The 27984-nt window shown below is 41.2% G+C and overlaps 1 protein-coding gene across 1 annotated transcript; it reads left to right on the top strand.

Moving 5' to 3' along the window:
• Positions 1 to 21: 21 nt before the first annotated feature.
• On the top strand, positions 22 to 27984 carry jmy (junction mediating and regulatory protein, p53 cofactor). The gene is made up of 10 exons (XM_085359998.1): positions 22 to 1418; positions 13840 to 14013; positions 22011 to 22161; positions 22694 to 22863; positions 23392 to 23557; positions 23906 to 24096; positions 24214 to 24300; positions 24611 to 24697; positions 25233 to 25746; positions 26010 to 27984. The coding sequence occupies exons 1-10, from the start codon at positions 549 to 551 to the stop codon at positions 26318 to 26320; spliced, it is 2721 nt and encodes a 906-aa protein (XP_085216124.1). The 5' UTR covers positions 22 to 548; the 3' UTR covers positions 26321 to 27984.

Here is a 27984-nt window from a genome sequence, read left to right as displayed (position 1 = left end):
CCTCCCCGGACAAACACGCACGCACCTTCTGCTTGTAAACAGAAGCTCACACGTGACATCGAGAGCCGATGTGCGTCGCGCGACGGCATTGTCTGAGAGCGGACAAAGAGCTGCACATTCAAGACAGCGCGAGCATCGGGCAGGTGAGCGCCCAGGTGTCATGGCAACGGACATTAGCTGCCGCAATATGAAGCCGACTTCTCTCCTTCGATTAGACCGCGGTGTCCGAGTGCGTTTGGCTGCTTGAACTTCTTCATGTCGGAATCCCAAATCCGACCATTTGGAGGAGGGACAACGACGTTGGCTGCGCTTTCGGCCGCTTACACGCAACAGACAGCGGGTTAACAAAGCAAGAAAGCCTTTGTGTCATCTCTTAATCTAGCTCGTCGGTTTGTTCGCTGTAGCTCTGCCAAATCTTACTTTGTGTTTTTTTTAAACGTGGGGTCTGCTGTCGGTGGCTACGAGTAGCATTTAGCCTCGACATCAGGGAAGATTTTTTTCCTCTGGCTAACGCATATCTAAGTGTCTTTTTTTACTGGCTGGATGAGATGTCATTCATCATGGAGGATAACTTAGAGTCCGGATGGGTGTCCGTCCGGCCCAAAGTCTTCGACGAAAAAGAGAGACATAAATTTGTTTTCATTGTGGCCTGGAACGACGTCGAGGGAAAGTTCGCCATAACCTGCCACAACAGAACCGTGCAGAGACGGAGCACTTTACTGGACGTCGACTGTGGCCCAATCGCTGGGCTTCCTCCCACCGGTGCCTGCGTGGCTGAAAAACACACAAAAAGTCCCGTCACGGCGAAGAAAGATGGAGTCTGCCAAGTGGGTAAAGTTAGACCGCACTCTGTCCCCAAAGGGAAACCCACAACAAATGCTAACGCAGACAGGAAGACTTTAAAAGCCGGTAGTTCAAAGTCATATGAGTGCGTAAGTCACACTTTAGGGACATGGGACGTTGTGACACCCAAGATAACGGATATGGAGATCCTGGAGCCAGTGGATGTCACGCTGTCTCCGGATGATGCAGACCCAGGCGACATCGAGGCCAGTAACCGCGAAGACTTCAGCTGGGCTGGACTGTTCTCCTTCCAGGAACTGAGAGCAGCCCACCTCCAACTATGCGCCGTCAACTCGGACCTAGAGCCTTGTTTGCCCTCTTTCCCGGAGGAGCAGTCTGGCGTGTGGACTGTCCTTTTCGGTCCGCCCGGGATGTCACAGCGGGAGACGGACGCCCTGTGCTATCAGTTGCAGGTGTACCTGGGTCATGCCCTGGACACCTGCGGCTGGAAGATCCTCTCACAGGTGCTTTTCTCAGAGAGCGACGACACCGAGGAGTACTACGAGAGTCTGAGTGAGCTGAGGCAGAAAGGCTATGAAGATGCTCTGGAGAGGGCCAAAAGACGCATGCAAGAGGTGAAGTAACTTATTCAGTTGTCATGAAGTCTGACTTGCTTTTAAATAAAAGCAGGGAATCAAGCTTTTTAGTACTTGATGATGTGAGATCTGATAAGTACACTCTTAATGGCAGCCTGACATTACATGGAAAGGTAGTTTTGTTTTTTTTGTTTTTTGATAAACGGGGCAATTTTGGTTTAATTTTAAGTCCATTTATAATTTTAAGGCTGCTGGTTCTCTTCCCTCCTCTTCCTTTGTCCCCCTCCCCTCCTGTGATCTACCATCTGTTGCTGCACATTCACAAGCCAGTAATATGATCTGGTCTGGCCAGACATTACACTCCAGTTGGCTGAACCATTGGAAGGGAGTTACATAGAAAAACAGGAGAACAAAAAGAGGTGGAGTTACAGGAATGATGTGTCACCACAGCTGTCGAGATTGCTTCAGTGTAATCCTACACAGATGAAGGTGTATATTTAGCCCAGCTATGTTGCTATATTTCATGTCTGTAGCCTGATGTGAGTGGCAAAGCAAGGTGAAGTGCCAGATACTCTAAAGGTGTAAGTTATGATCATAATTGTAGCCTCAGGAAAAAAATGTTAACCTCCAGAGTGTTTTAACTGACTGATGCACCAAACCAGTAAACAGCTGGTTATCAAGGAGCAAGGAATACTTAATTACTTTAGTGATTCATATGTGACAGGGCACATCTTCAGAGGAAACAGGAATGAGTTTTGTTTGAACTTGTTTTTATAAAAAGAGCAGCAGTCATTACATACAGCTCTCATCAGGTGTTTAAAATCTAGTCGGGGAAACAGTTGTTAGATTAATCGATAATGGAACTAAGTGAAAGATGGGGCAGCTCTTAGTAGCAGCAAAGATGACTCTTCCTTTGATGTGTAATTAGTGTTATTTGTTATTTTATCCAACACACTCATGTGGAAGAGCTCAGTTACTAATACATAACAATAAAATATAATCTAGCTCAAATCATAAGCTGCAGCCTCACGTTGGAACACTATAGTGTCAACAACAGATGTAATATTTACTCTGTTTTATTGGATTGTACTTGTTCCCAAGTTTCCAGGTTCAGTCATGATGAACTTTGACTTTAAGTATGCTGACCTGGTTCCAACACTTTCAGGGCTGTAGTTGGTTTAATTGCATGATGATATTGGGAGAAAAGGAGGGCATGTCATTTTACCTCAAGTAAAATTTACAGTTTTTTTACCATAAAGATATGGTAATCTTATAGTAATGTGCTTCCGTACTCCACTAATTACGTTGCTCTATCCAAGCAACAGAAACAGAGAAAATTTTACTTTTTAATCCTTGCCAAGAATGATAATTTTCATCACATAAAACAATATTTTTAGGTTTTTTACCTGTATAGTAAATAAATGACTTGACTGCATTACGTAGAGCCCTTTAAAATGCCAGTTTATGTCATTTTTTCTGATTTGGCATAAACACTGAATAGCCTGTCCTGATTGTTTGGTTTGTCTGGAAAAGCTTCAGACTGAAAATCACTGCTCTTAATAATTGTACTTTGACACTTTCCCAGTTTTTCCTTATCTGTGGTCTGATGCCATACGAAATCCAGCTTATTGCCAGGGGACCTGACATATTGCAAGTTAATAGTTAAAATGTAACATTTTTTTTCTTGTTCTGCGATGACAAGGATGTGAAGGGGACAAAAGGTGATGGGAGGTTAACTACAATTGTAGCACAGAGAGATTAAAGTGAAAGTAGACGTAAAAAATCACGCTATAGTGTTTACTATAAAATCTAAGCCACAGGTATCATATAAGAGTCATTCTATCTCAGCTCAGAACATTTTATGCTCAAGCACCTCTGATTTGCCTGGAAATGTTATGGTTTAAAATTTGCACATATATAAGGCTGTGAAATTATAGCTCCATATATCAAATAATTTCAAAGGTTTTACTTGTTTATTTTTGGAAAAAGGTGTATTGACCCACTTCCAGTATGTTTTGATCAATTTGAACATGACTAGATGAAACCTTTAAATTTTCTCTGGCCTCTCAGATACTTAAAAATTTAGTATTTCCTGAATTGTAAACTGTTATATTTGACAAAATAAACCATGTAGCCATATGTAGTCACCAAAATGACAAAAATATGACAATTTCTTCCATTAAAGCAAAAATATCAGTAGATTGTGCAATCGAAATTAGACTGTTGTTTATAGATGATACTCTAATTATAACAGTGAAAATAGTAGAGTTTTATAAGTCAGGTTTAGATTATAATATATTGTGAGGCAAAGACAAAAGTACTGATGTAAAGTTTTTCATTTGTACAAATAAATATAGCAAAACAATAAAGAGTAATGAAAAAGGGATTAGTTGCTTGTTTCATGTGTGTAGTCCTGTATGCCCAAGTTGCCAATGTCTATGTAGCGATTGGTAGTCTGAGAAAACAGTCAAGAAGGAATCCAGCAATCAACATGCTTGTCATTTGAATAAATGCAAATATATGTATCACATATATTATTGTTGTGATATATATGAAAAAGCAGCATCTTTTGTAATCGTTCTCTCTGTGACGTTTAAATCTGTACAACCATTGTAAATTTTTTTGACAGTTAAACTACTCCTCTGGGTGGTTTGAAATTCAGGCCTAAATGTGTACAATAATCAAGTTTCTCTTCTTTGCTGGGCGACCTCTTGACCTTTGTATGTTGAAGGTTAACATGGCTTCTGCATGTTTTGTGTACGCCCACAGTTTTTGTTATGGTGTGTCTGCATGTTTGCCTCAGGCACAGCTGTGTTGTTAGTCTGCTGTACAGTTACTGAACGGAGCAGTTTACTTCATTCACACTTATGTATAGGGGTATTTTATATTTTGTGTCACTCACATCTTTTTAGTTGTACATAAACTGATACGTTCACAACAATTGCTGTTTTGCCTGCTGGTATTGTCTTGTTGGAGCTAAAAATGGGAACACATAGAGCTGAAGCTGTACTTTTCTGACAATTTTTTGTCAGAGCAACTCCTCAAAAATAAGTAAAATAATAGTTACAATATGCAAATTATTGATATTAAAAATGCATCTTAAACGTTGTGTTTAACCAGTTGACATTACCTCTGTTGATTACAGGTGGCATTACTATTTTCATCTATCACTACATGAAACTTTTGTGCTGAGAAAGCCAGAACCAATCAAGTTGCCTGAAAGATTTAGGCCTGAGGTCTGTTGATTGACGACTCCTGAACAGCATTCAGTTTCAAATGAGCTTTAAAATCCAGTCTCTGCTCAGTCAGGGCGTTCTCTTCCTGCCTCACATCTCAATTAAAAGGCAGAAGGGAAACTGCTTCAGCAAGACTGAGCAGATGTAGCAGCAGCAAGAGTAAGTCCTGATGACAGAGCTGGTATACTGCAGCTATACTCTAGTGCATATTACCAGGAATGTCCCTGTAATTATTATGTACTCATTTCACATTGGAAGGCCTTCTGTTTAACAGCAAGGCTTAACATAGGTTTTATGTTTATTCATTTGCAAACTGCTTTAAAACATGCATATTTATCCATAGCAGACAAGCAAACATACACACAATATACTCTTATTGTCAGGCTGATATAGAATAACAAGAGTAAGAGCAGAACACTAATAAGGCATAAGCAAATGATATGTAAACTAGTCAGAGTAACTTAAGGGCACTTAAAAGAGAGCAATGCCTGAAATCCTGGATGGTGCCTTCAGCTGTGTGTTTGATGTCTGGGTACACAATAAAATGGACCAAGCAGGGGTTACAGTAATTTTGTCTTACAATGTGAAATAATAATTGTTAGCTTTTAAATTTGTCAAAAAACAAAAAACTATGATCGCAGCAGTTGAGTACAGTTTAAATTAAAGTTAATAGGATTGTTCTTAAATGATGAGCTTTTGGATGCGGTGCGTGGGGATTCTAAATGCTCAACATCACACTAGGCAATATCAGACTGATGTTCAAACAAATAGTCCAGTTCATTTGTGCAGTTTTCAGTATAATTTATTTTCCCCACAGGAGCAGTAGTTCATGCTTTTATTGTGGCGTGCGTGTGTTAGACAAAGCACTTAGCGGCATAGATAATAGCGTTGTATCAATGTGTGTGATAGGGTGAGTGAGACTTGTAGTAGAAAGTGCTTTGAGTGGTCAACTTGAGTAGTAGTTATATGAATACCAGTCCATTTATTTCCCCCACAAAAAAGTCCCATTTAATTACATTATAAATGTGTAATTACGTTATACTGGTAGCATAATCTACAAGAATGTAGCATAATTTATTAGTAGATTTATATTTCATATTATAAAACTGTATCTGCAAAAAACATGGTAACAGTAACTTAAAAGTAAATGCAGTAGGGTAAATGTTGTTCCCCTTTTTTATGGGGTGAACATGGCTTTCCATTGGTGGTGTGTTGGCAGGCTGTAGGAAGCTACGAACAGCCCATCTACCTGCAGAGAGTGGCTGTTGCCAGATGGAAGCAGTCCCCAAAATATGTGGTACAATCAGTCTGTGGGCTGCTTCAGCTTTTGATGTTTTTGACCCTTCAGTCAGCTGTGGAGACGAGTAAAGTTATAACACACAAAGAGCTGAAGTGAAATAGATATATCTCAGTAAGGACACCTGAGCTACATGCTGTTGGGTTTTTGGAGGACTGCACAGGAGCATGATTGTGTAGGTTGACAACACCTCTTGGTAGGCTCACTATAGACAATTAAGGACACATGTGCCGTACAATAAAATAAGCTTTAGACTTACCCCTGCATGCTACAGGCATGTCTACTAGAAAGCAACGGGGTTGCAGCTGTTAGCTCAAGTAATCTTAAGATCTGTCAGTTCACCTGCTTTTTCTTTTTTTCTGTCAGTCACCAAACAGGCCAGCAGCAGGCCAAAAAGCTTGCACAGTATACTGTTTTACTGGTCCCAGTTTAAAAAAGAAAAAAAAAAGAAAAGCTTAACACACCTATACACCCCACACCTGACAACATTCAGTTCATCATCAATATAATGTCACTTGTGGTAAAAATAAGCATTACAATACTAGGATTGTAATGTATTGTAATCCTAATTCTAGGATTGTAATGTGATGATGAATGATGAAAAATCAGTTATTAAAACAGCAGCCCATGTATTTTTCTGTTCATTAACTTATTGATTAATTGGTAATTGCCCAAAAACTAATTAAGACAAGTAATACAGTTGGCTTTGGAGGGCAAGAGCAGCAGCTCTTTGCCTTATACTGTTCCCAACAAATATATCAGACCATTAAAATGACATCACTGCAGGAAGTGAAATTGTTGCATTATAAAAATGGGAATTGTAAAAGAAAAATGTGCAAGTCCAGCTTTAGCGATTTATTCTAAAATTCTCCAGTCTGAATTAGAGTCGGCTCATTTAGCTCAGGGGCTTTCCTGGCTAGCAGTGGCTGCAGGGGGTGTACGGCTGGGCACTGGTTTCCAGGGCTACGCAGAGCTAAAGTAAACAGTAGGAGCAGTGTTGGAGCTGAATCGTGTAGTGTCTACCCCAGTACCCACTGTGGAGGGCTGTGGAAACTCAGCCCACAGTTAATATAGGAGTCTCTATTCATATCTATCTGTTTCTGCAGAGCGAGATCACTTTATTCACTACTTTGGATGACGATTGGTGTGGTGGTACATTTCAATATTATCTGAGGCAGACGTGAAGGAGAAGTATTATGCTGTGTGAACTGAAGCTGCTGGCTTCTGAGAGCTGGGAGGTGAATTGTATTTCCTGTGAACAATAGTTGCTTTAATGGTTATTTTCTCTGGAACAATGAAGTGTCTGTGGACGCTTGGACATATGGTATGAATCAGCAACAGTAGAGGCCAATTTATCTTGTACTACACTTAAACAATGTATTTTATGGCATCATTCCTGACCACGCAGACTAGTGTGCCTGCACTTACACATGATTACTAGGATTTTTTTTCTTTGCGCTTTGAAAGGGCTTTTGTTTGGACCTGACTGTAATCATGAATCAGAATTAGACCCACATTTGGTGCAGCAAGTGACTCCAGTGTCACAACATTAGCCCTTTTCTACAGATAACAGAATTAACTTGGCAATAGTTTCTAGTAAAAAAAAAAAAAAAAATCAAAGGTTAACGTTGTCATGGAATAAGCCACAGTATAGACCTTTTTCACATCACATATGCCGGACAGAAGGGAAACAAGGGTGGAGTGACTAATGTTAATAATGACCCAGTTCCACCGAGTGTCCCAGTATGCCCTGACGGTGAACCAGCACGCATAGTAATAGGATCCCCCGCCATGTGTTTTGAAGTCTGAATGTCAGCTGTGCAAAAGCTTCTTAGGATGTGTTTAAATTTTAAGTCAACAAATTAAAACCAACAATGTTTTTTTTTTTGTTTTGTTTTGTTTTTTGTTTTTTTTGTTTCTTTTTGTTTTCTTCTAACTTGCAGTGTAATTGTGCAGCTCCAGAATCAATAAACCTTAACTGAGAACACTATTTTAGTGACTACAGTGATGAAGTAGTGTAATTTATGACTGACATTACATGTTATAGAGGGATTTCTTTTTTCTTTTCAATGGCTCTCTTAGTTGTAATCATACCTATACCATTTTTTTGTTTCAAAGGGAAACACAAACCTCTTGGGGGTTGTGTCAGAAAGGGCATTTGGTATAAACATCTGCCAAATCAAACATGGGAGCTACCTACTATGGCAACCCCTGGTGAATAAAGGAGCAGCCAAAAGTAGCTTTTATACCTGTATTGTTTTTATCTGTGGCAGATAGTTCTTGTCCAGTATCATAGATGGTAAAGAATTTGTCACATTGTGACCCCTGCAGTCCAGTTATCGTATCAAAGATTAGATGTTTTCCCTGAATTTTCTCAGGGATGCCACTCACTGGTTTTCCTTTTCCGCATCTTCCACAGTTCTATGCATAGCTAGTTTTTGCATCACATCACAAAATGTCATATTACCTGACTTACTGGGCATGTATTGCCAGAAGGTGCATTTGTCATGGGAAGGGGCAAAATGTTCATCTACTGTCACCTCAGGGTTGAACATCAGTCAGTGGAAAGACCTGCATCCGTTCCTAATGGGAACAAGCTTGTCAGATGTTGCTCTAGTATCGGTGTTGTAAAGTCTGAGGACTCTTGATATTATTCCGAAGGTCTGAAGTGACATTGTAGTCTGGAAAATAGTTCTGCCTGTTGATGTGTCCCTAAGACTATCAGTGTTCTCATTACTGGATCTGTACACACCAGCAAGAAGAACACCATTATAGGCATCCAGGTATTCTCATCAATGCCATTCCAAATGTTGCCATGGACTTTTTTTTCCTTCAAAAAATGACAATGGCATAAACGGATCAAAACGTGTCTTGATGTCACTTATTCTTGTCACAGCAAACCAGGTAATCCCAGGCGTCACTTTGATGACATGTGTAGCAATTACCCTACCATGTAAGCCAGGAGTTATTGGACTAAAAAGATATGTCAACAACTGCTTTTGTCAACAACAACTGCTTTTCGCGGATGATGTGGTTCTGTTGGCTTCATCGGGTGATGGCCTCCAGCTCGCACTGGAACGGTTCACAGCCGAGTGTGAAGCAGCGGGAATGAGGATCAGCACCTCCAAATCTGAGGCCATGGTTCTCAGCCGGAAAAGGGTGGAGTGCCCACTCCAGGTCAGGACAAGTTCCTGCCCCAAGTGGAGGAGTTCAAGTATCTCGGGGTCTTGTTCGCGAGTGATGGGAGAAGGGAGCCGGAGATCGACAGACGGATTGGTGCGGCGGCTGCAGTGATGCGGACGCTACACCGGTCCATCGTGGTGAAGAGGGAGCTGAGTGTAAAAGCAAAGCTCTCAATTTACCGGTCGATCTACGTCCCTACCCTCACCTATGGCCACGAGCTGTGGGTAGTGACCGAAAGAACGAACTCGCGGATACAAGAGGCGGAAATGAGCTTCCTCCGAAGGGTGGCTGGCCTCTCCCTTAGAGATAGGGTTAGAAGTTTGGCCATCCGGGAGGGGCTCAGAGTAGAGCCGCTGCTGCTCCACATCGAAAGGAGCCAGCTGAGGTGGTTTGGGCATCTGACAAGGATGCCTCCTGGGGTTGGTGTTCCGGGCATGTCCCACCGGGAGGAGGCCCCGGGGCAGACCCAGGACACGCTGGAGAGATTATATCTCTCGGCTGGCCTGGGAACGCCTTGGTGTTCCCCCGGATAAGCTGGAGGAGGTGGCTGGGGAGAGGGAGTTCTGGGCTTCTCTGCTTAGGCTGCTGCCCCTGCGACCCGGCCCCCGATAAAGCGGATGAAGATGGATGGATGGATGTATCTTTGTCCTCTGGTTGATAATCTATTGTCCTCAGAAAGATGGTCAATTATATTGCTATGCTTTTTGTGTCCTCTCATCTTTAGCAAAGATACGATCAAGAGTTTGGCTTATTGTAAATCTTCTTATTTTTGTATGCTACAAACTGGAGATGTGTACTCTCTCTCTCTCTCTCTGATAGTGTGGGAGAGCTCAGAGTGTGTTTATGATTTCAGTTTTAGCACTAAAACCGAAATCATAAAACTTTTTAGTTTTATAGTCTTATATTATAACTGTGTCGAAACCAACCCCAACACACAAAGGTCATCATTTTCACCAGAACTTTTTATAATTTAGTTAAATTCAGTTTTTTGTTTTGTTTTGTTTAAATGGAGATTCCTGACAAAGTCTAATGTCTTGTTGAAATAAACAAATTTAATATCCACTTTTATGCATTTAAAACCTAAAAACGGGCCACTGCCGACCCTAATGCAAGAGGAAGGTTAAGTATTTTGGAACAAAGTTTTACCAGTTTTTTGAAGGTCTTTCAAAGTTTTTCCTTGGACATTGTCTGCTTTGTCACTTCTTTCCAGTCCAGCCCTTGCACTTGACCACTTCAGAGAAGTGTTTTTCTTTTGTGTTGGTTTATTAAGCCACTTTACATTTTATCCTTGTCCTTCAGACAAAAAAGCCTATCTACAAATGACAGATAACCTAGCAAAGAGCCAATTTTAAACTGTTGTTACAAGTACACTATCACAAAAACACAGAATTTGTTCCCAGTATAGAATATAGAAAACAATGATTCCCAAAGAGCTATTAGCTGGAAACTTGGTGAACGGAATATCAGAAACGGAATATCAGAAATGGTCTCAGTTGTGACTGTCAAGAAGCCCTTCTTAAGGTAAATTAGAAGGAAAGGCTGAGATAAGCGAAATTGCATAAGAACTGAAAATCAGTGGCAGCAGGTTTTTATCAGTATTGTAAAGTGCCATATTTTGATCAAACCATGCAGTACTATCTGGAAAGTGTCTGACTGGCTGCACAGCTCTGAACACAACAAAAGGCAGTCAAGGTCCAAAGAAGAGATTTGGATGTCCTTCAAGAAGCCTAGAGAACTATTTCTTGAAGACATTACCTGAAGGCTTGCATAAGCGAGTTCAGTCTATGTTGAATAAAGATGGTCATACAATCTTGATTTTCCGATTTGCTTCTGTAGTGTATTTCCATGTATGTTTGCAACAATTTCCCATTCTCCTAGCAAAATATACAGAAATTAGGGTCATTTGAGACTTTGTCACAGGACTGTAGTTGAGTAATAATTCAGTACTCAAACTACTTAGACCAAAATATCTATAAAGAGTCAAAATGACATGCCTAATTATGAAAAGATGCATGTCATTGGCATTAAATTACAATCAATTTAAAGCTTTTAATGATAATGTTCAAATTTTTCTAACATGCACATATTTCTGAGCTCACACAACTTTCCAATGTCCTCAATGCACCAGTTGCAGGACAAGTAGACTGACAAATAGGTGTGTTGGTATATTTTCCAAGTATGTTAGTTATATGAAATCATGGTATCTTTGTGTATTTTATTGAGCAGACTAACATGCAGACACGTACACATTCTGCTTTTCAGAAACGTGCCTGTGTTACTTGTAGTACTAATCGGGACCAGGACACAGTGGATAATTAACTTCTTATCCTTGGTTCCGATCTGTCTCTGTGGGTGAATAAGATAGTGGTTGTGATGGTGAGAAGTCAACACATGGGTGCACACAGAATATCAGAAATCTACTATGTAAATAGATATGTGAATAACCAGGTTTCTCCTGCTCCATTTAATACACATGCTGATTTTATAGGTCACATATCCAGTCATTAAAAAAAAAAAACCCACTGGTGATATTTTTCATACACTGTCCTGGTGCTCTTTTCACCCACTAACATGCACCTGATAAACAGCTTAAGAGCTTTAACAAATACAAATACACCATGCACTCAGGTTTGAGTGATGCTTGCTGAAAATTAGGGACGACTAACAGTGTCATTACTAATATATCTGCCCGATACTTTCTCAGGTATTTTGGGTGATCTGTAATAGAGCTAAAGGCCCCAAAGACTCACTTTACTATCAGGAAACCAGCAAATATTCACCTTAACTGAAACCAGTCAACTTAGAGAATTTTACTTAAAAAAAAAAAGGAAAAAAAAAGATTTAAGTCACTATTTAATCATTAAATCTGTTGCTGATTGACTAACTATTGATTTAACTATACAGGGAGTGCAGAATTATTAGGCAAGTTGTATTTTTGAGGAATAATATTATTAATGAACAACAACCATGTTCTCAATGAACCCAAAAAACTCATTAATATCAAAGCTGAATGTTTTTGGAAGTAGTTTTTAGTTTGTTTTTAGTTTTAGCTATTTTAGGGGGATATCTGTGTGTGCAGGTGACTATTACTGTGCATAATTATTAGGCAACTTAACAAAAAACAAATATATACCCATTTCAATTATTTATTTTTACCAGTGACACCAATATAACATCTCCACATTCACAAATATACATTTCTGACATTCAAAAACAAAACAAAAACAAATCAGCGACCAATATAGCCACCTTTCTTTGCAAGGACACTCAAAAGCCTGCCATCCATGGATTCTGTCAGTGTTTTGATCTGTTCACCATCAACATTGCGTGCAGCAGCAACCACAGCCTCCCAGACACTGTTCAGAGAGGTGTACTGTTTTCCCTCCTTGTAAATCTCACATTTGATGATGAACCACAGGTTCTCAATGGGGTTCAGATCAGGTGAACAAGGTGGCCATGTCATTAGTTTTTCTTCTTTTATACCCTTTCTTGCCAGCCACGCTGTGGAGTACTTGGACGCGTGTGATGGAGCATTGTCCTGCATGAAAATCATGTTTTTCTTGAAGGATGCAGACTTCTTCCTGTACCACTGCTTGAAGAAGGTGTCTTCCAGAAACTGGCAGTAGGACTGGGAGTTGAGCTTGACTCCATCCTCAACCCGAAAAGGCCCCACAAGCTCATCTTTGATGATACCAGCCCAAACCAGTACTCCACCTCCACCTTGCTGGCATCTGAGTCGGACTGGAGCTCTCTGCCCTTTACCAATCCAGCCACGGGCCCATCCATCTGGCCCATCAAGATTCACTCTCATTTCATCAGTCCATAAAACCTTAGAAAAACCAGTCTTGAGATATTTCTTGGCCCAGTCTTGACGTTTCAGCTTGTGTGTCTTGTTCAGTGGTGGTCGTCTTTCAGCCTTTCTTACCTTGGCCATGTCTCTGAGTATTGCACACCTTGTGCTTTTGGGCACTCCAGTGATGTTGCAGCTCTGAAATATGGCCAAACTGGTGGCAAGTGGCATCTTGGCAGCTGCACGCTTGACTTTTCTCAGTTCATGGGCAGTTATTTTGCGCCTTGGTTTTTCCACACGCTTCTTGCGACCCTGTTGACTATTTTGAATGAAACGCTTGATTGTTCGATGATCACGCTTCAGAAGCTTTGCAATTTTGAGACTGCTGCATCCCTCTGCAAGATATCTCACTATTTTTGACTTTTCTGAGCCTGTCAAGTCCTTCTTTTGACCCATTTTGCCAAAGGAAAGGACGTTGCCTAATAATTATGCACACCTGATATAGGGTGTTGATGTCATTAGACCACACCCCTTCTCATTACAGAGATGTACATCACCTAATATGCTTAATTGGTAGTAGGCTTTCGAGCCTATACAGCTTGGAGTAGGACAACATGCATGAAGAGGATGATGTGGACAAAATACTCATTTGCCTAATAATTCTGCACTCCCTGTATTTACACCCAGCTAAAAGCTACAGAGTACAGTAATTAGTGGTTAACAAGCCTGTAAAAACTATAAAACTATTATTTGTGGCACTTTTAGTCTAGATTTTGGTCTTTACTGGCAACCACTAGGGCTTTGTAAAGCCTGAAATGTTTAGTCTTTTGGGTTATTATTGTGGAATTTATTAAAGAGATTTCTCGCATCAGCAACCTTTTACTCCAGTGCAGTATTTTTCACTGTGTGGACTGTTTGTCTGACTATACTGTTCAATGCACATTTTACCTCCAGGTGCTGGATAAACACAAAGCGATGGACAGCATGGTGGAGCTGCTGCAGGTGTACCCGGAGGAGGACGAAGCGTATGGAGAGCTGCTGGAAGCCACAACTCAGCTCTATCACTACCTGCTTCAGCCCTTCAGGGACATGAGGGAACTGGCAATGTTGCGCCGACAGCAGATTAAGGTAATACACACAGGCACACTGATACAAATACCATCTGTTTGAGGGGCTTGATTTAAGTAGGTTTAGCACTAGCTATTGCCGACTAACTGGTCGGCGTGCTCTACAGTGGTGCATGTTAGCAGTTAAAGTGCTGTTGCTATGGTTTGATTAGTGCTGGAAAACGATCCCTGAACCGCTGCATGATGAGCCTACACTTCTAAGCCAAGTGCATTGACCAGCAGTGTTAGGTGTTTAGGCTGGGTGCAGTGGTATTGATGGTTGGGTAGTAGCCGCTCTGCGCTATGCATTTGCTACTGGGGGCTGTGGAGGTCAGAGGATCAGCAGAGAGGCTTTCCCCCAGCGCAGAGCAGCTTAACCAGCATAAGTATTATTGCAGCAGTCACTAAACCACTCAGTAATTCTGCAGCCTCAGCACAGCCTTCTGTTTCCCACTCTCTTTCTCTGCTCTGTCTTTGTTGCTTTTCTTCATTAGGCTTGGAAAGGGAAGTAAATCCACAGACTAATCCCTACTGTCTCACAGACTTCATGGAGAGGAGGAGGCACATGCCTGCTCAGTCAGTAGGTCAGAGTTCTAGCTGCTTCTCGTACACTTGTCCAAAAGCTCAGCGGATAAGAAGTGATATACATAACATTGAAATTCAATAGAAAATTGGATAAGTCAGCTGATTTCTCACTAATATGATAGTTCATATTTTCAACCAAGACAATCAGACTAGAAGTTAGCTAGAGTAAAAATAGGACAACAACTGTCTTGCAACTAGGTCAGGTTGCTGTAATTGAATTTCTTTACATTCAGCCACAAATTGCAAGTGGTCAGGGTGATCACCTGATTGCCCACAGACTGGTCATGCAGCATCCCTGACTTTTGATCACAAGGCGACTGCCTGGGTTGTCTCTTGGGAGTCATCCTGTATCCAAATAGTTGTGGTCTAGCTCAGACTGATTGCAAACACTGTCAGACAGATTGGTGAATGTTTGTAAATAATTGCCATTAATTTCTAAACAGAGTCAGTCTACACTGATAAGCACATTTCGTTTCATGGACATTAATTTAATGGACAATAGAAATAATGTCCCATACAGTCCCTATTACTATCTCTCTACCTGTCTTTTGTTCTCTTTCATAGACTGTCTCAGTCTTTCACCCACAGTTGGGCTGTGAGTATTTTACATTGTCAACATGCCTTTCACAGCATGCTTATTCGGCATCTTGTCACTAACAACACAAGTGCCTGTGTGTGTGTGTGTGTGTGTGTGTGTCTTGGGTGGGATTTCTGTGTGTGTGTTATGATGGTTCTTGGGCAGATGCTGATGTTAAGTGAGATATTTCACTGTTTTCCCCTTTGCACTTTTTTTTAAGGAGAAGTCTAAATATTTGCAATAGTTAGGAAAAAAGGAAAAAAGAAATCTAAATTTTAAGTGTTAGTACATTTTTCTACTCGCTGTACGCAAAGCTCCACTGTTGTCAGATATATTAAAAACACATCAGTGTTGCACTTAGTGGAACTGAGTCAAATATAAACTGTAGTTTGTTGTTATAAATGTCCAGCTACCAAAGGCTTTATGGATTTATCTATAACCTAAAATAGTTTCCTGTAAATAAAGTGTAAAGTTAGTGTTACTAAAAATCTTTCTTTTCGCAACCTGTTTTTAGAGGAGGGCTAACACGTCATTGATTGTTGGTCTTTTTTATTTATTGACAATAAGAAAAATATTTCTGAATCAGTAAATCTACAGATTTCTTTTTTCAAATTTAAGAGAAGTATTTTATCTTTCAAAGCTTCTGGTATTTTGCTATAGCCAATTAGTTATTTATATTTTTTGTATCTTGCTTTTGAGCAAGAGAGTGCAAAGCACCAAGGAAAAAAAGGTAGAAAATAGTAAAAATTGTGAATATTTTACATTTGACACAACCGGCCATGACCAGTGAATATTTTTTGCTTATAAGTTGTGTAACCCATTAATGCAGATTAACTAATCCTTTAAGCTGTGTTGGCAGTCTTATGTTTTAAGATTAGCAGTCTTGTTTATGCTGTGGAAAAAAAAATCAGTAGAAATAAGCAATGTGTTTCTGATGAACTGTGCAAAGTGTGAAGCCTTCACTGACATTTTGTACATTTTTGTGTAGATTACTACAATGCTGCAATACAAACTGTTGTGCTGTGGGTGGGTAGGTGGGGCTGTAAAAGCATGGCGTTTTGTTGAATTAAAGAGCTTATGAATTGCATTATGGGAAATGTAGTCCAGCATGTGGCAAGCTTAGCCCATGACAGCATTTTTATATACTACATAGTAATGTTTATAATATTGCTTTAACTGTTGAAATATGAAATAGAGAATTTGTGATTGTGAATAAAATAGATAAATAAAAACAGGTAAACATCAAAATGTTTTCCTAAGATTACATTTCTCTCTTCTTGTTCTTCTTGTTCTTCTTCTTGTTCTTGTTCTTCTTCTTCCTTTTTTTTTTTTTTTTTTACCCCAAGATTTTTCAGGTGTTTTACAATCAGCGAGAGTCTGAGAGTCGGACTTTCTGTTACTTTCTTTTAATTCCTCAGGTTTTATAGATCTGCTACATTGCTGAAAACAAATCCTTCAGCATTTGTTTGGTAGTCTGTGTGTGGTATGATGTTAAACCTGAACTTTAATGTAGTGTCTAATGAATGCAACTATTTCAACTTTTACCTCAAACCTTTTTTATTTTCTCCATGTGCTTCATGTGCCCAAGTTTTTCCAGCTGTACCACCTGCTCCCTTCAGGGCGATCCAACGGCTGAAAACAAAGCTGTATGCAAATGATACCTTGACACAGACTAAAGGGAGCGGGCTTTTTTCAAACTGATGAGTCAGGGGTTTGTGGAGATTCTCTCCTTTGTGAAGAAAGGGGAAGAGGTGTAAGAGGGAATCAGCACATAGGAGATTGTCACTTACATGCAGTTTGCATCCTGCTTGTTGTCGTAAAGATGAGGAGGAAAAAGGCAGACGGGTGCTAGTATTATAACCTGTTCTGACCTCATCTGCAAGTGTGAATGCAGTAATACACATGGCATGTATGAGGTTATTGTGAAAAGACCAAAGTGCTTCAAGGACCTACATGCTGCAATGTTACAGCGGAGCCCTTTTAAATAAACAACAATGCTGGTTTCATCAGTCTGTTAAATGGTGACGTCCTGTTATTCAGACATGTCACTTTTATGGCTTCATGTAAGCGTTCCTGCAACAGTAATGTAACCATGCATAGTACTTGCAGTATATAATGTTCTGTACATGAGATTCCAAAGAACAGAAAGAGTTTCATTAGCCAGACTCTGTTCTCCTTATTGAAATTGTAAAGCTTTATTTGATAACGTCTTAAATCTGTGATAGTTAGAATAGAGGCCTGTGAGTGGATGTGGCAACTAAAAGCAAGCAAACCATCTTTTTCACTCTGTTTATATGTTTGCAAATGTTGAAGTAGCCGGATATTTAATAAACAGTCTAACAGTTTATTTTCCTTTCTTTTTTGCCCCTGACATGATGATGATTTCTCTAAAAAAAAATTGTCCCCTTGTGAGCTAATCAACTGAAGATAGAGGAGAGCTCTGTGCATGCTGTTAATGTGACTACGTGCATTCAGACTCAGGATGTATTGAAAGTTTAAAGTGATGCATGTTTGACCTTTACTGAAAAGTGACCAGACTGCCATTCATATATGAAGCTAACATAATCAGATGGAATCACATAAGCGGAAATGACTGTCTGAAAGTAATCTAAGTAAGGTGTAATCTTGTCAGGTAGAGGTATTACACATTAGAGAGAATTGGAAAAAAATTATTTAATACTCGCATGATATATTTTTTGGTACTTAAAAGTTAGGTTAATCTTCTTGGAGATCATTATTTTTCCTAAATTAACTTTAAAATGGTTTAGCCTGTAAAATGTCAGAAAGCAGTGAATATTGCTGACAAACTAGGAGCTGAGATGTATGAATATATGTGTTTAATCATTAATTTGACCATTGTTACTGCTCAGCTGTGAATTTTCAGCTAAAGGGTTTCACGCTCTCAACTGGAGACATCTGAGCTTACCAGAAACAGCGAAAAGCTGATGGAAAATTGAATGAATGTTCTCTCATCAGGCATTTTGGTGAACGGTGCATTGTCCGTAGCATGTCGGAGCAGTCCAGCGTGGGTGTCCTGTTGCTCAGGAGGTCAGAGGGCAGCCATGAATTAAAAATGTGGTTTCACTGTGGCATGGCAGAGATGGTTTTGTGCCATGGTGAGCTCCAGTTACAGTTTCACATTGTATTCATTCTAACATGGCAACAGTTGTCAACATGCTACACTAGATTCACCTCTGCTAAGTTCTTCTGCTCTTTTATCTATGCTCCACCTCTCCACCGCCCTGCATCACTGAAAAACATTTATTTCCTCGACTTCTTTTGTCATTACTTCAGTGTGTCACCGAGGCAGCTTTGTTTTAATTTCCTGTGACTCAAAAAGCCATTTTCCACTAGTACCTACTCAACTCGACTCGAAGGGACTCGACTTGGCTCGGTTTTGGTGGCTTTCATTACATATGAATGTCACCTAATGTGCCTGGGGTCATTACACCAATGCTCTTGAAAGTCCTGTGATGCCATTTGCATGCGACACACACAACCCTACAATGGAGGACGTCGACGCGATGGTATACCTGCTGCTCGGTGTACAGCTTTTCGTCAAACTTGGGGACCGCGGTGTTGTTGTTTTTTTTTTTTTTTGTGTAGCCATTTTCAAAAATGGCGGGTTTTGTGACGTAGTCGCTCTCATGACTCATGGAGTGAAGTCAGTGACTGGCCAATGTGTGGAAGCCTGTCTGTTGATACCATCTAATGGAAAACCCTATACACTGAGCCGAGCCAAGCCGAGTAGGTAATAGTGGAAAGGGGCTAAGAGAAAACATTTCTATGCACATAAATTAGCTGATTAGGCAATTAATCTAATTGTTTTTTTTACTAGTTATAGAAGTCCTCATTTTTTCTTTGTGGTCTAAATGTTTAAGTTCAAAGTTAATTAAATAAATCATATATTGAAGGACTTCTTTCTCAGCAGCTCCAAACCATGACCAAGACACCACCATGTTTTACAGATGACTGTAGACACTCACTGTTGTACTTCTGTTTTTACCTCCTCAATACATACTGATGACTAAAGATGTAAAATTTTGATCCAGTAATTCATAAAACATGTTGGCACTGATTTTCAATCCAGTTCTTGTGCAGTTTGGCCTGTTTCCCATCCTTAAGATTGATTCCTGGCGGCCACCCTCCCACTGAGAGTATCTCTGATAAGGCTTCGGGAAACAGTTGCTTGATCAACTGTTAGGCCAGATGCACGTCCCAGGCCTGTGTCAGTTCTTTGCAGGACGTGACTTTCAGATACTGTTCATTTCCTGTAGATGTGAAAGACATGCTGCACATGTCAAGTTTTCAGCTAATATCTGATTGAGAATCACCTTCCTGGTCCAAAAAATTATATTTTATCCCTGGTTAACTGTGTTGTCTTTTTTTTTTTTTAATACACACACTCCTGTGTTTTTGCGACAGGATGCTAGTAACAAAATGCCTCACGATACGGTTTAAAATTGGTTCTTTGAAGGAACTGCAGGTTTTTCAAATAATTATAAATAATTGTTTGATGAAGACTGCCTCGTATCTACCACAGTCATGCTATTTTAATCAAATGAGATAAGGGCGACCATGACAGCATCCGTCCTGTAATCCCAGCACTTTAGCGTGGGAAATGGCGTCACACCTCTGTTTTAAGTAGGGCTGACATATCACTGTATGACACCATGACCAGAGGTGTTAACAGACGTAACTCCCCCCCCAACCCCCACCACCATTGTTTTTTGTATTTTTAAACTGTATGCAGGAAGTGAGTGATGGCATGCTAGAAGGGAGCAGGCTGGGGGAAAAAGGATGCTAATTTTATTTGTGTGGCTACTTGGCCTGTTTTTCAGACAGCCAAACATGCAGAAAGCATTTCAAAGCTGACATGTAACTAAAATGTAAAACTCCTTTACTACGTTTGGCTCACAGTCCAAATGTATATTAGTCATAGGAATGTGTCACCTTTTCCGAGCAACTTTACAGGTGTGAATCATCACTTGTTTGCACCGCACTTCTTTTATTTCCATAACTTACTGAGACTTTGATCAGACACAAAGTATATTCAAACAATGCACATTTCAGGAAATTCCCCAAATGCTAGTGTTTGTGTTACATTTCAACGGGCTTTGGCCTGCTTTACTTGTAGAGCAGGTGATGCATTTTGTCAGTTGTCTGGATGCGTTTCAGCTTTGCATAAAACCAGTCTAACAGACTGATGATCAAGAGCCAACTTTATGCAGAGATGTTTTCTTCAGTTTGATTTGCTGCCGAGGTCAGCAGGGACAAAGTCAGTGATGGCATGCAAAGAGGTAAAGGAAAGGAGGCTGGTGAATGTCTGTCCATCCTCACCAGGTGGGATCGACCTGCTAAAAGGCAACCTTGCTCTTGTTTCCTCATGTTGTTGTAATTTTTAGGTGAATAAATAATATACTTTCTAAGATTTGTTCCTGCCAGACTTTTTCTTTTCTTTTGATGTAGACTCTCCTCCCCCGCTTGCTCCCGGTTTCACCCCCGAACCACTCCCTGTTCTTGTGCCTCACTTGTACAAGAATAAAAGCACAGAGTATGCTGGTTAACATAAATCAAAGCCTTTGGGCTTTGATTGGGATTATTATAGTCTTGTTTATTTTTGAGCACCTACGCACATCTGTTTTGCATCAAGATATTGAAATACGACTGCATGCACAGGAGGCCCTCGCAAGGAGTTTAGCTTATATTGTGTGTACATTTTGTTCCCTGCCCTCTCTTAGAGGGGCTTGTATTTCTCCCTCAACACCCAGAACACAACTCCACGTGACACCGCTTTTCTTTTTCTTACTCTTTTTTTCACATGGCAGGAGGAAAAAAAAAAGGACCTCTGTGCATGTATCGTTTTATTTATTGTTCACAAGTATACTGGGTCAGTGTCACTGTATAAGCGTGCACAGACGCGCCTAAGCCATTTCCTTTTTGTTATCACCATCTGCTGTGACTTCCTGGTATTTCAGAATGCTATAGATGGTCTTTGGTGGTGGTTTTCAAACTGGCAGAGGTGAAGTGGCATTTGGAGAAAGGAAGGCGGGGCATACAATGATCAGAACAGGTGCATGCCAGTGTTCTTCAAACAAAAGGGAGCTCAAAGAGCAGTTAAGGCAATGGATTTCTCTTTGGGCCAAGTTAGCCCAGCTGGGATTGAAAAATTGATCTCTTTTATATTTATATATACACAAACGTGTGTGTGTGTGTGTGTGTGTGTGTGTGTGTGTGTGTGTGTGTGTGTGTGTGTGTGTGTGTGCGTGCGTGCGTGCGTGCATGCCTTCTAATGCTCTGATGCTCTGAAGTTGGGTTTTGTGACGTGTGAGTCTAGAGGGATTGGCTCAAATCGCGGTTAGAGCTGAAGTTTTTGGCACAAGAATGTTGCTTCTTGCTTGAAATTCAATTATCAAGTCCATAAACTCATCAGGAAAAAAAACTGTGGCCTAATAGGAGCTTCCTCGTCTGCTTTAAGTTTCAGACCAGGAAGCTGCGTCCATCTTTTATATACAGTCTACGATGGTCATAAAACTGCCTGGGAATCTCCATCTAACTCTGAAATGTGCTTTACACATATTTTTAGTTTTCTACAGTTTCAAAGTAATCCAGTATACATAAACATACATAAACAGGAACCGACAGCTGCTAGTTTGGCATCATTTAATTGGAGCCTGTTTGCCAAAATGTAAACAAAGATAGACTAAAAAAAACATTATTAAAGAACAGTAAGACCAAGACATAAATACCAACATGTGTTGCAAAATCTTCCTATACAAACTCTTGTTACCTCACTGATGATACCTGATCTAAGTACTGTACATTTAAGCTGTTCTAACAAGCTTAACTCCTGCCAGATTTCTCTGGAGACTGAGCGACTCGGCCCTCGTCGTGTGGAGAGCCTGAGAAAAGAGGACGAGGAGTGGCAGAAGAAGGCTCACGCCGCAGTGCTTTCCATTCAAGACCTGACTGTCAAGTTCTTTGAAACCACAACTCGGTCTCAGAAAGGTAAACACACACAGGAGGCTAGTTTCTCTCTTCAGAAAACAATGTGTGGCGTTGTTTTTGTGGTGACCTTTGAACCTTTATAAAAGTATGTTTACTTCATAAGAGAGCGCTTAGAGATCATGTGAGAATAAAACATTCTGGCTCTGTTCTCATCTCCAACCTCTGGCATACCAAAGTCATTAACATACACTCCACCCTGACTCGTGACACATTTTAATCCTCAAACCTTCTCTGCTATGAATTGGAATAAAAATGTGTTTTTCCTCAAATGGGCTTTATTTACTTCGGATTTCAAGTCAAAGCACTGCTGGTTTGTCCATTTTAGGCATTTAACGCTCCAGAAATAAACTATAGCGTTTAGGCCAAACCATTCTCTCACATGTTCTTTTTGCTCCAAATGATTCAAAACTATTAACCACAATTATGGTCATTAAACTGCTGTTTAAATGTCTAATCATTTGCCAGATAACTAGCTGACTAATCTCTGCAGCTCTAGCCCTTTTCACTTACTTCTTTACTGTATGCGTTATAGCTCTATACGAGAGGATGCGAGCTGACCAGAGAAAGTTTGGGAAGTCAGCGTGGACAGCGGCGGTTGAACGCATGGAGCGGCTGCAGTTTGCCGTTTCCAAAGAAACTCTGCAGCTCATGAGGGCCAAAGAGATCTGCCTGGAACAGAGGAAACATGGCTTGAAGGAGGAGGTAAAACATAACATGCTGATGCTGCTGAAAAACCCCCCAAAAACAAATCACACATGTGGACCAAGATCGGTGTCAAAATTCTGAAGTGTATCTGGGTATGTTCTGAAAAGGTGGTGCTCAGTCCAGTCAGGTTTGTTTTTAAGAAGCCACAATAAGAGGACATGGATATAGTGAAGTTAACAGAAGAGAAGAACTCGAGATAATAGCCGTGTTGGAAAAATGAGCTCATGGCTGTGGCATCCTGTAATGGAGGGAACAACTTCCTGGTCTGCAGGAGTGGAAATGACTCACTGGGAATGACTGTCAGGTCAAATGTTTGCTGTGCATTTGAAAATACACTAAAACTAAAAATGTACCTGGTCAGTGTGTTGTAGCATAGCACTTAGAGAAGACACAAACACTGGCTCAGCTTCCACCGGATCTGTTAATGTGAAATATAAATGCACAGTCACTCAGGTAGAGCTTTTGGAAAATCCTGTGGACGGTGCCCTTTGGCCTTTGAAATAGTCTCTGTGGTTGTTGTTGTAGATGCAGAGTCTACAGGGTGGGGAGGATGCCATGCTTCGCCTGGACCAGCTGGAGGCGCTGTACTATGAGTTACAGCTGCAGCTGTATGACATTCAGGCCGAGGTGCTGCGCTGCGAGGAGCTGCTGCTCACTGCCCAGCTGCAGAGTCTGCGCAGGCAGATGACAGGTGAGCATCTCTTTAGATGGGTTGGTTCAGGTTGTTATTTTTCTTTCTCTTTTTCTGTTATAGCTCAGTGTGTCAGACTCATGACTGATGCTTACATGTGCTGAAAAATGTGGTTTTCAAGTATAAAACAAAATGTTTTGGCTTCTCATTGGTTTCCAACCTCATCCTCCAGTTAAGTCCTTTGCTTATCCCGTGGCACCACAGCTGTCCTGCTTTGACTTTATCACCAGTACCACTTTTTCTTCTACTCATAGTCAGTCAGAGATCAAATCCTCGAGCCATTGTTACGAGCTGTATAAGCTGCACAAGCAGCATTTGAATCTTCAATGTCTTCTGATTTTCTGCCAGAGCGACAGGATGAGGTGGTGTACTACGATACCTTTGAGAGTCCTGATGCCATGAAGGGTGTAGAAGACCCCACGACCCCACCGTCACCCCTCAGAGAAGAAGAACTCTGCACCCTGCAGCAGAGGACCCGGCAGCTCGAGGCCCGCAGGGGCCGCATCACTGCCAAGAAAGTCTACCTCAAAAATAAGAAGGTGAATTACCGATGGATAAAGATACGGTCGTGTGCTTTATCTCCTGTGGGTTAAGGATCAGTTTGACAGGTCTGTCTATAATAACATTATGTTTGTGTTCTGTTCTTCCTCAAATAGGAAATCTGTATCATCAATCACAAGCAGAAGATACAACAGCGCCAAGGTAGCCATACTGACAGCAAATCCCTGCAGGAGCTGCAGCAGGTAAGAAACTTCTATCTGTGGCTGCAAGGGATAGGATTTATATATTCACTGTTCTACTCTGTCAGTAAATGAAGAGATGATATTACCAGTTAATTCAATGCAGTTTTATTTTTATAGCACCAGAAAGAAAACAGGGAGTCCACTTTGATGCTCACAGACATGGCAAATATTCTGTGGCAATGATCGAACTTTTTTGATTTAGAGCTTGCTGCGAGACAAATTTCAAATATCGATACCAAAGCAGTGAAAGCAGCAATTGTTCCTCACCCTGCTACAACACATTCATCTCATTTGCTGTTTCTGTGAAAAGGGAGATGAAGATGATGAAGCTAAGCGAAACGCCAGAGTGAGTCAGGAGAGGCAGAGGACACTTGACAGGCTTCGCAGCCTCAAGCAGGTGAGGACTTAACATAAACACACACGTCATCTGAGGAGGAACCTTCACTGAATCCTCCTCAAACACCAATGATTAGTAACTTTTCGTTTTTTTAGTTAAAAGATGATTTTGTGTTTGTCCACAGTGTTTTATGTTCTTGTAGTGACATCTACATAGTCTTGATACATTAACCTCCTAAGACCCGAACTCTTCCACAGCATGCATTTTTAATTTCTCTTTGATATTTGGGCTGATTGGGACCCGATGGATGTAAAAACAAAGAACCTGATTTTTGTTTCTAAGAAAAGTGAGAGCCACATATGAGGATATTTGTTTAAAATTTCAATAAAACAGTGGCAGTATAATGTCCTCGTAAGTGGATATCAGGCACTTGTAGAGCAAAATGTAGTATTTTGGTCTAAATAACCCAAATTGTGATGTCCACATATGTGTACGCCAGGTCCTAGGAGGTTAAAGCAAAATCATGTGTGTAATGTTGCGTAAACTGCACTCAGTCCTTCAGCTTTACTTTCTTTCTTGCTGCTTCCCCACACAGAGGTATCCAGGCCAGGTGACTCTAAAGTCAGGCCGCCTGCGCCTGAGTCAGACTCACAGTCGGAGGCGTGCTGGGCAGCAGCCCAGCACCCAGGCTGCCGGCGTTCAGACCGACTGCATCTCAGATCTCCCAGAACTCTCTGCTCCTCTCCCGCCGGACGCGTACGGCTGCGACAGCGTCTCTTTACCTGCGGTCGACCTCCAAGGCCTCGATCCCTCGCCTCCCTTCCTATCGCTGCCCCCACTCTCAGCCACGCCGTCAAACTTTTCACTGGGTCCCCCTCCCCCGCCTCCACCGCCTCCTCCTCCGCCTCCTCCACCACTTCCCACCTCAGAGGACGACCAGCAGAAGAACCTCACAGCCGTCACGCTTCAACACCAGAAAGGCGAGTCTGACTCCACCTCGCTCCCGCTGGCTCCATTTTCCCCTCGATTCTTTGACAGCAGCCAGCTGTTAACGGCGAGGAAAAAGCTGCGGAAGACGGCTTCTCTGGACTCGTCGCAGTGGAGGAGAGGTGGGCAGGGAACTTTTCATTGCAGTAGAGACCTTCATGGTTGGTTAATACTACAAATGTTTAATGTAAGGCACATAACACTCATTCGGTACCTACTTTTAAATGAGGTAATTTAAGCATTTTATCAGTCACAGGAAATGGTGTATTTAAACAGAGGTTGGAGCTAAATTGTGTGTCAGCAGTAGGTTGTTTGGCTGTGTGCTAAACGGCGAACCAAGCCTCTAAACACTGTGAGGCTAATTGTCTCTGCCCTGTGTTCTCAGCGAGCTCTCCCATGGATGAGGTGCTGGCATCACTCAAGCGGGGCAGTTTCCACCTGAGGAAGGCTGAGCTGCGGGTCTTGGGCCCGGATCCGGATGACGACAGCAACAATATCCTGGCTCAAATCCGACAGGGCGTCCGGCTTAGGAAGGTACGGACCAGACCGGAGCAGCAGCGTCATCCCAAAAGCTTCCCCCACTCGGCCGACGCTCTGACCCGCAGCATTCACGAGGCTCTGAGGAGAATCAAGGAGGCCTCTCCTGAGTCAGAGTCAGAGGATGAAGGTCTTCCCTGCACTGACTGGGAAAACTAATGCGGTTCATCGAAGGAATCTTTTAAACCCCCCCACCTTTTTGTTTTGTTTTTTTAACACAAAGAGTTTAAACAAAGTGAAACCAAGTTAAGCAGGCAAGCCAGGGTTAAGTCACCTGGAGATTTCTTGGTGCAATTTGAACAAAAACCCTCGATTTTTCTTTTTTTAATATATATTAGAGGATTTTTTTCTTACTCATGTACGCTGTTTGTAAAGATGGACCACTAATCTTTTTTTTTTTTTTATGTCATTGCTGTGGCTCTCTGGGCGAGGATACAACCTCTGACCTCTCATCACGTCCGAGTCGTACTGTAGCTTGCTGTGACGGGTTTGTTTGAGGACACGAATTTTGCTCACAGTGATGGTAAACCTTCAGTCTGAGCGTTTACATTTTACTACACAACAAGCATTTGTACTGTACATCTTTTTAAAGGAATAGTTGGACTGAGTGCATACGAGAGTGGTATTAACATTCATATTTACAAAATCGCCAAACTTTGACTTTGAGATGAGGTTTTGTGTAATCACCCACGCAGTTTGTCGGAATCAATTTGAACGTCCAGCATCTGTTTTAGGGCTTTAGAACTGTGAAAGCACCTGATTGCAGTACAAAGTGCCCCCAAATACTCTGAGGGCTGTTAGAAAATAATCCAGTTAACTTACAAATGTGTAAAATCCCTGTTTACCTGCACCTCACACAGGATGAGACAACTCGGCCGGTCATCAAAGACAAACGCAAACTTGTAGATTTGCTGCTTTTCAGCTCTAAATATGTGTGAGAATAACAGACCTGGGGCCAGATTTACTCGATGTGATGCTACTAATGCAAGAATGTGCTGATAATGCTCATAATGTGCAAATCTAACCACCAGTTCAACCATTGCAGTCTCCTGAGGGCAGTGTAAACGAGTGGGTCAAAAACATGCAGAGCGGACGAGGAAGCAAGTAATCCAGCAAGTGTAGGTTTTCACTCTAAAACAGCTGAAGGAGAATCTATATGTTTTGAGACAAAGACGAACTCTTCTGTTAGAACTCGATGAAGTCTGCGTGGGATCTTGGAGTTTGGGACAGCTGTTCTTGGGATAATGGTCTCAGGCAGGACCAGAGTAAGGCCAACCCCAAACCATCTGTCTGTCGAATTTACTGTAACTGTAAATGTGCTCATGACTCTGTTTCACTCCTGCATGCTGCGTGAGGCTGCTCATATTCAGGACAAAGACAAGACTCAAATAGGTTCAATAAAATGACAAATTCAACTCAAAAATGCCTGAACTTAAAAGGCGTATTAGGGTCACGGTGGTTCATATATGTACACAAACGTTGTACTTTTTTTTTAGAAAAAAGTGTCAAATGTACGAGGAGAAAAAAAAGTACAAATTTACGAGAATAAAACTCGGAAAAGGGAATCTGTCGTTACACGTTTCCAGGTTAAGTTAGAAGAAATTCAGATATGTGAACTCCTGGGACTAATAAGCCATACAAATATGTTCGGTATGCCTTTTTTCAAGCATACCAAACCAACTCCATGCATTTAAAAGTCATCCTCTGACCTGTACAGACAGCACTGGGATCATAAAGTTCAACACTGAAAAAAGACGTTCATATCAGCAATAACTTTGTTCTCATTTATGTCACCAACATGTAGATTCTGGGTGCTCCATTGC

This window comes from Diplotaxodon limnothrissa, linkage group LG7 (genome assembly GCF_057381915.1).
Source record: "Diplotaxodon limnothrissa isolate DT_005_m linkage group LG7, D_limnothrissa_male_GT1.1, whole genome shotgun sequence".
Classification (NCBI taxonomy): Eukaryota; Metazoa; Chordata; class Actinopteri; order Cichliformes; family Cichlidae; genus Diplotaxodon; species Diplotaxodon limnothrissa.
Note: the sequence above shows the minus strand (reverse complement) of the source record. Positions and strands in the feature narration are given on the sequence as shown.

Coding starts and splice junctions, on each gene's coding strand:
- jmy (XM_085359998.1), top strand. CDS start 549: ATGTCATTCATCATGGAGGATAACTTAGAGTCCGGATGGGTGTCCGTC. Junction 1,419..13,839: donor CCAAAAGACGCATGCAAGAG/GTGAAGTAACTT, acceptor TTTTACCTCCAG/GTGCTGGATAAACACAAAGC. Junction 22,864..23,391: donor AACATGGCTTGAAGGAGGAG/GTAAAACATAAC, acceptor TTGTTGTTGTAG/ATGCAGAGTCTACAGGGTGG.